Here is a 7,151-nt window from a genome sequence, read left to right as displayed (position 1 = left end):
AATAAGCTTTTGTTAGCCTGACCCCTCTGCCTCCTAACAGAAGTTATCCCCAAATCTTTAATTTTATTTTATTTTAGATATATTGATCTTCCATGTAAGTCTCGGCCTTTTAAACACTAAATGCAATCAAAGGCCAACAACCTGACTCCTTATGGAGACTGAGAAGAAAGCAGCAACATGAAATTTCTTTGAATTTCTGTGAATTACTCCAAGTTTTAAGAGGTCAGTAAATCCTGGTACTATGAGCTAAATATGAGTAAATAATTAATTACATATTTTAGACACTATAATCTTTATCTCGGTAAACAAGGAAAACACAGCTCTGCCAAATAGACCTTCCACCTACATAATATCTTAAAGGCAAGTACTTAAATATTACCACAAAAGGGTCATATTTTGTTTAAATTAGATATTAAAACTGAAGATAAAATGTAAATGCCCATAGTTTTAAAAGGGGAAAAAAATACAAATTAACTGACCTAGTCTTTTATCTCAGTTTATTAATACCATTTAAAATATTACAAATAAATCCATTACATTTCATGCATTTAAAATGCAAGTCTAAAATGTTCCAGAGAAAGGCTTTTCATTTCAATGTGAAATATCCAAATTATTTCAACATCACAATGAATAGTTAGTTTGCAGACCCTGCAAACAACACTTAAATGTCGTGTCAGGAGCGTTTGTCAACAGTTAACAATATCACCTTCAGCAAATACACAAAGGCCAAAGTTAGTCGAGAATCACTTGGACAATTTATTTAATACATGGGTTTGGCAGACCCCATATTTATGAAGTATAGGAGAACTCTCACTTTAACTATGCCTGAACTGCCAGCAAATGCAAATAAGTACATGCGCCATTAAATTAAATGTCATCCAACATTTATCAAATAGTGTCTTAGTTACAGCTTGAAACCTATCTAAATTTATATTCGAGCAAAACTAGGCCCGGAAAGTGCGTGTGTGGTTCTGCACCTCCAGAATTGAGTTAAAAAAAAAACCTGCAGCTCATCAGAACCTCAGCAATAACTCTTAATATTTTCTTCTGACGAAAAAGAAAAAAAAATCAAGTTTACTTCAATATATTTTCAAATATTTACCGGAAGTAATGTACAAGAAAAATACTATACATAATCGTCTCCTGGACAATGCACCTCACACCTCACACCGGCGGGGTCGTGTCTAATGAGAAACTAATCTAGAACGATTTTCCAGTTGTACAAACCATTAGGTTCAGATATATTTTACAAAGAATTTAAAAAAAAAAAAAGCTGTTTCCCTCTTTTGGCATTTAAACTACAGCCTCATCTGAAATAAACGATAGGTTCTTCACTTGAGTTCAAATCACACACCAAAAAAAAAAAAAAAAAAAAAAAGGTTTAATCCTAAAAAATTCAAAGGCTTGCAATAATTTACACAAATGGGTAGATATATTGACTCCTGGACTAACCCAAAAGAGAGGGAGGAGAGGAAGTTGGGAGAATATGCTCGGGGATGGTGAAAAAACGAGGTAGAAAGGGCACACATGAAGATGGCTAATCTGGTCTCACCGGAAAGGGGGTATTTGCATAAGAAAAAGATATCTAGCCTCACTCCCACCCCCACCCCATAAATTACTGTGATCAAAACAGCTTGGGATCAATATTAGCGGTCTGGAGAGAAAGACATGCTCGCAGGCAGAGGGAAACCTGTCTAAACCGGAAGCTAAGAGCAAGGTTGCTTGTTTTTTTCCTCTCGGCTTTTCAGTTAAAAAAACAAAACAAAAAAAAAAAAAAAAACCCAAAAGTTACAAAGGTGAAAGAGGATGGCAACATTGGTTCCCGTTCGCAGAACTCACGTCGGCTCACCCGCACGGCACAAAGTCCTCGCAGAGCGGAGAGGCTAAACTCTGCTCCCGGGGCTGGGCAGTGCGCCCAGGGGGCGTCCTCGGGGGCCCGGCTCCGGCCGCCGTCGGCTGCGCTTTTCTCCACCGGCAGCCGGCCAGGGCCCCCGAGTCCCGGCCCGGCGCCGCCGTGCGGAAGGGCGCCGGGGCCGTCCACGCCTTGAACTGAGCCCGGAGAGGGAGGCCGCGGAGAGGGGCGCGGGGCGGCGGGCGCGGCCGGGCACACGCGCCGCCGTCACTCCAGGCCGTTGCGGTGGGCCGGCTCGGGGGGCGGCAGCAGCTCGGGGGACGGGCAGGGCGGGCTGCCCGCCGCGCTGTGCTCGCTGTCGGTGTCGCTGCCCTTCTTGCCGCCGCCCGGGCCGGCCGGGCCGCCGCCGCCGCTGTGCGTCTTCACGTGCTTGCTCAGGTGGTCGCTGCGCATGAAGCGCTTGTTGCACACGGGGCAGGCGAAGCGCTTCTCGCCCGTGTGCGTCCGCAGGTGCCGCTGCAGCTCGTCGGAGCGCGTGAAGCGCTTGCCGCAGAAGAGCCAGTTGCACACGAAGGGTCGCTCGCCCGTGTGCCAGCGCAGGTGCGCCTTCAGGTGCGACGTCTTGCCGTAGACCTTGCCGCAGCCAGGGATGTGGCAGCTGTGCAGCCCCTTGCGCCGCAGGCTGGCTCCCGCCGGGCCCAGGCGCTCGGCCTCCTGGCAGTTGGGGCAGTCGCAGGTGGCGCGGCCCGAGTAGCGGCGCGCGGACGAGCGCGGGGAGCCCCCGAGGGGCGCGGCGGGGCCCGCGCTCAGCACCGAGCCGCCCGCGCCGGCCAGCGGCGACGGCGCGGCGTCGGGGTAGGAGCCGGGCAGCACCGGCTTGAAGCCGTCCATGAGGTGCTGGCCCGCGGGGCTGAGCAGGTGCGACGAGGCGCCGCCGCCGAAGGCCGAGTGGCCCAGGCCCGAGTACTCCGAGTTGTAGCCGCCCAGCGGGGAGTGCAGCGACGTCTGCAGGCCGCCGGCCGCCGGGTGCAGCGAGCCGGGCAGCGCCGCCGCGCCGTTGGGGTTCTGCACGTCGATCCAGCCCGCGCCCACGTCCCACCAGCTGGAGGCGCCCGCGGAGCCCACGTCGCCGGCGGCGGCGAGGCCCGGGTGCGAGGGCTTGAACCACGACTCGTAGGGGTGCGCCATGCCCACGCGCGGGTAGATGCCCTGCAGCCCGTCCACCGACGCGTGCACCTTGGAGATGAACACCGGCTGGTGCGAGCCGTCCTGCGAGTGCGCCCCGGAGCCGCCGCCGCCGCCGCCGCCGCCCCCGCCGCCGCCGCCGCCGCCCCCCGACACGCCCGGCGCCGGGAACACCGAGTAGTCGTTGGCGAAGGGCGAGCTGGAGGCGGCGGCCGCGGCGGCCGCGGCGGCGGCGGCGGCGCTGCTGGAGGTGAGCGAGAAGGCGCTGGAGCCCGGCGAGCCGCCGCAGCCGAACGAGTCGGACACCAGCGCCGCGGCCGCCGCCGCCGCCGCCGCCGCCGCCGCGGCCGCCGAGGACGAGCCGCCGCCCCGGGGGGTGCCCGACACGCCGAAGCCGGGGAGGCCGGAGCCCACGGCGCCGCAGCTGCCCGAGGACGACGACGAGGAGCGCTTCCAGGGGTGGAAGCCTTTCCCGAAGGACGGCGAGCTGTCCGACAGCGAGGAGGGCGACGGGCTGGGGCTGCCGATCTTGTTGCAGGTAGCGGCGAGCATGGCCAGCGGAGTGGATCCCAGCCGCGGTTCCTCCTGAGACGGGGGAGGAGGGGGAGGGGCAGAGGGCCGGAGGGGGAGGGAGGAGAGACACGTGCGTTAGTCCTGCGGTGGCCCCCGGACGCCCCGCGGCTCCCCCTCTCTGGCCGCGGCCTTCCCCGCGCCCCTGCTGCCCCTGCGCCCCGCGCCTCCTGCTACCCCTGCTGTCCCAGTGCCCGGTGCCTCCTGCTGTCCCCGCGTCCCTGCGCCCCGCGCCTCCTGCTCTACGGGAGGGATCAGCGGGCTGGGGGCGCCGGAGCCCGAAGTAAAGTGCCGCGCTAAAGGAGAGCCCAGCACGAATCCCACCTAGACAGCACTCTTGTGTTCACAGCCCTAAACGCTCCCGATCAACGAACAGAAAGTCCAGGCTGGGGCGGGAGAAGTTTCCCCGCCTCAGAACCCAGGGAGACCGCCGCCCTACCATCTGGAGAGGGCCGGGAAGAGCCGGCCCCTCAATCCATCCTGGGCTGCTTCTCCTTGGCCCAAGCAGGCCTGTAAGGCTGCTCTCCTAGCCCCTCGCTTTTCCTTCTTTCCTTCCTCTTTCTTTCTTTCTTTCTTTCTTTCTTTCTTTCTTTCTTTCTTTCTTTCTTTCCTTCTTTCAGAATATCTATAATGGTAGAAATAAGATGAGTTCAACGTACCTGCAATACAAGGCGGGCTGAGGAAAAAAAACAAAAAACAAAACCAAAAAAAAAAAAAAAAAAAAACCCACACACACACAAGGGGAAGGGGAGAATCTGCTGTATCCCCGGAGGGAAAAACTTGCGTCCGCCCTCGACACCGTCGCTCGTGTTCGGGGCTACGCGCACTTGCCTCGGGCAGGGAGCGGCGCGCGGCGAGGTGGAGGGTCTCAGTACCCTATCAACCTTTCCCGTGCTGAGAAAAAAGGCGGCTCTGCCTCCTCTCCCCCGCGCTCCTAACTCACTGGTACTTAAGGGGGAGGGGGTCCTCGCTGCCGAGGCTGAGAGCCGTGGCCTGGCCGGGAGACTGCAACCCCCTCCGACAGCAATAAAGGGAACTAATTAAAGCCGCGCGAGGATCCTGAGACTCACCCCTAGAAGAGAAGTTGCCATCACACAGAAGCGCCCTCCTCCTCCTCTCAGAGGATCTTTTTTATATTGATAAATCAGAGGCAGTGTTTTTTTTAGAGGTGTGCAATACAATGATCAGTTCCGCCCATTCCGCCACAATTGTAGCTCCCTCTCCGGCTTTGAAGTGCCGCGGAGGCGCGGCCAGCCAATCTGCGGCCTCGCCCGGCCGCCGCGCGCGCGCCGTGAGGTCATCGGCGCCGGCGGGAGGGGGAGATGCGGGGCCGCGCCGTGTGCGCGCGCGTGCAAGGTGATCGCGCGTGTGCTCCCCCGGGAGAGAGCGCTGCGGACGGCGGAGGGGAGGCTGGGCGAGCAGGGGCCAGCGGTGGTCGTGCACCCCGGGAGGGCTTGTGTGGGAGTAACTGCGTGTGTGACAAACGGGGACCGGAACCGAGATGAGAAGTGTGGAAGATAACCGAGTCCTCTACCGTAGTGAGCCGGGAGCGGCAGCGCGTTCAATCCCGGGCGGGAGAGGCGTGCGCGCGTGTTTGCTGTAGGTGGCGAGCGCGTGCGTGCCTGTGTGCGCGCGATCGAGGGGAAGAGGGATGTGTGCGAGCGCGGGAGCAGCAAAGCTGGACGTGGGGAGCAGAAACAACACGATAAGTGTGCGTACGTGAGAGACTGCTGATCTGCAGAAACTGCCAAGTCGAGCGAGGCCGGGGAAATGAAGATCCCCAGCTACCTCCGCCACCAACTTCCTCTGCCTCCTAAACGTGGAGATGGAGTGATTTTGTTGTTGCTTCTTAGTTTCCTGGTCTCTTTCGTATAGTTTTGAAGCAAATCTTGATACGTATCTTACATTTGCTGATGTTTCAGCCAAATAAAAAGATTGGAAGGTTGGGCCAGGGTGAGTGTGTGTTGGGGGGGTAGGTGGCGTGTGTGCGCCTGCGCCGTGCAGTTGTTACTTTGATCTGGTTGCCCTTACCATCACCACCCCCTTTCGAGGTGGGATTCGGCTTTGGAAGTGCACCTCCTGGAGGAGGTGTTTGCCCCGTGGCCGCGCGCAGTAAAATTACAAAAGGATTAGGTGGAGAGGGGAGGGCTAGGGGGTGTGTTTCTCTCCCATTGGATGAGAAATTGAGCATTTTCCCCAATTTAGAAGTTTTCGCAGGAAACCCCACCGTGCCTTTCTGACGGAAAACTCGCAGTGGCCGAAATCTATTGGTTCCATTTATGTAAGGATGGAAGTGAGCTTTAGACAAAGCTTGGGCTACTTTTATAGACGCGTCCCTGGCTTGGGCAGGCCGTCGCCGCGTGAGTCCCGGTCACCTTGCGCACTTCTCTTCCCTGCGTTTTAGTCACCCACTTGCTGTGTTTATTAGTAGTTGCCTTCGAAAACGTCGCTCCAATTTTCTGGTCACTACAACTTCTTAACCCACAAGAAAACCAACACCAGAATGAAGACGACAATCCGGTCCTTGGAGTTTAGTTGACTATTCATATTTTTAAAGCCACAGTAGTTCCTCTTTTACCCTGTTAGGAAGGAAGGCTCTGAGAAGTCTAATTGTAAGGGGGGGCTGATTAAAATGTGAGTAGAAGAGAGAACTGCCCTGTTTTGATTTGGGAAACTTTTTTATTTTTAATTGTTGTTCTCAACTGTAATTGCAGCTTCTGAAGATGTAAAAAAAAAAAAAAAAAAAAAAAATTCTCCTGGGTTTTGCTGAAGTCCAAAGTCAGGCTTCATCCTTTGCACAAATTTCACCTGCACAGTTGGAGTTGCTGTTTGTGGTGCAGGAGTTTGTATTTCTAAGCCTTTTTTTTTTTCACATGTGTGGTTATTGACTGTACATCATATCTATTGATTAAGGGAGCGAGGGCACCCACACGCTTTGAACTAAGTGTGAAGTAAATTAATGAACTGCTTTCTTTCTCTGAGGGCTTACCATAAACGTCGCGTTTCTCTCTGCAAGCCCCTATGAATGATTTTAGCGTGTTGAGAAGGCGTGACAGGCCAGCCCAGAAGGAGGAAGGGGTGGGGAAGGAGGGAACTCCGTTTAACAAATAAAAGAGAATTAACTTCATTGCTTTGGTCTCCTTCTATAATGATATTCATTTTAAGAACCTAATATACAGTTGTTCAAATTTGAGGTTTAATTTTAATCAATACCATCATCCTCAAAGATGCAGGAAAGTGCTTTGAAGGAAGACTCCTTCCTATGAATAGTTATTTTATCTTTTTATCCTTCTATCTTCTGGAAGGGAAAGACTATTAAAAAGTTAAATGCTGACCATGAGAGTAAACAGAGGCGTTAACCACCGTTTCCTCAAAAATGCCAGGAATTAGAAAAACTCAGCATCATGTGACTGTAATTTTGAGCTACTCAATTGTCAGCTAAGATATTTAATTTGTACAAATGCATTTTAGAATCACATGCCATTCTTCCTCTGACAATGAGTCACAATGACGGTGTGAATTTGGTGAAAATACTAGATTCTTC

General features: G+C 53.9%; 1 protein-coding gene across 3 annotated transcripts; it reads right to left on the bottom strand.

The window, feature by feature from the left end:
* Positions 1 to 1,982: 1,982 nt before the first annotated feature.
* Positions 1,983 to 4,835, bottom strand: Sp8 (Sp8 transcription factor). Of its 3 annotated transcripts, none has more exons than XM_021657063.2 (2): positions 4,678 to 4,835; positions 1,983 to 3,622 (listed from the first exon to the last, which is right to left on the bottom strand). In XM_021657063.2, the coding sequence occupies exons 1-2, from the start codon at positions 4,696 to 4,698 to the stop codon at positions 2,120 to 2,122; spliced, it is 1,524 nt and encodes a 507-aa protein (XP_021512738.1). In that variant the 5' UTR covers positions 4,699 to 4,835; the 3' UTR covers positions 1,983 to 2,119. The 3 variants fall into 3 exon arrangements, with proteins under 3 accessions (XP_021512738.1, XP_021512739.1, XP_060244280.1); XM_021657064.2 differs by lacking the exon at positions 4,678 to 4,835 and adding an exon at positions 4,267 to 4,665; XM_060388297.1 differs by lacking the exon at positions 4,678 to 4,835 and adding an exon at positions 4,047 to 4,185.
* Positions 4,836 to 7,151: the final 2,316 nt, after the last annotated feature.

The sequence above is a fragment of the Meriones unguiculatus genome, chromosome 7, assembly GCF_030254825.1.
Source record: "Meriones unguiculatus strain TT.TT164.6M chromosome 7, Bangor_MerUng_6.1, whole genome shotgun sequence".
In the NCBI taxonomy this organism is placed as follows: domain Eukaryota; kingdom Metazoa; phylum Chordata; class Mammalia; order Rodentia; family Muridae; genus Meriones; species Meriones unguiculatus.
This window is presented reverse-complemented; position numbering and strand designations above follow the sequence as displayed.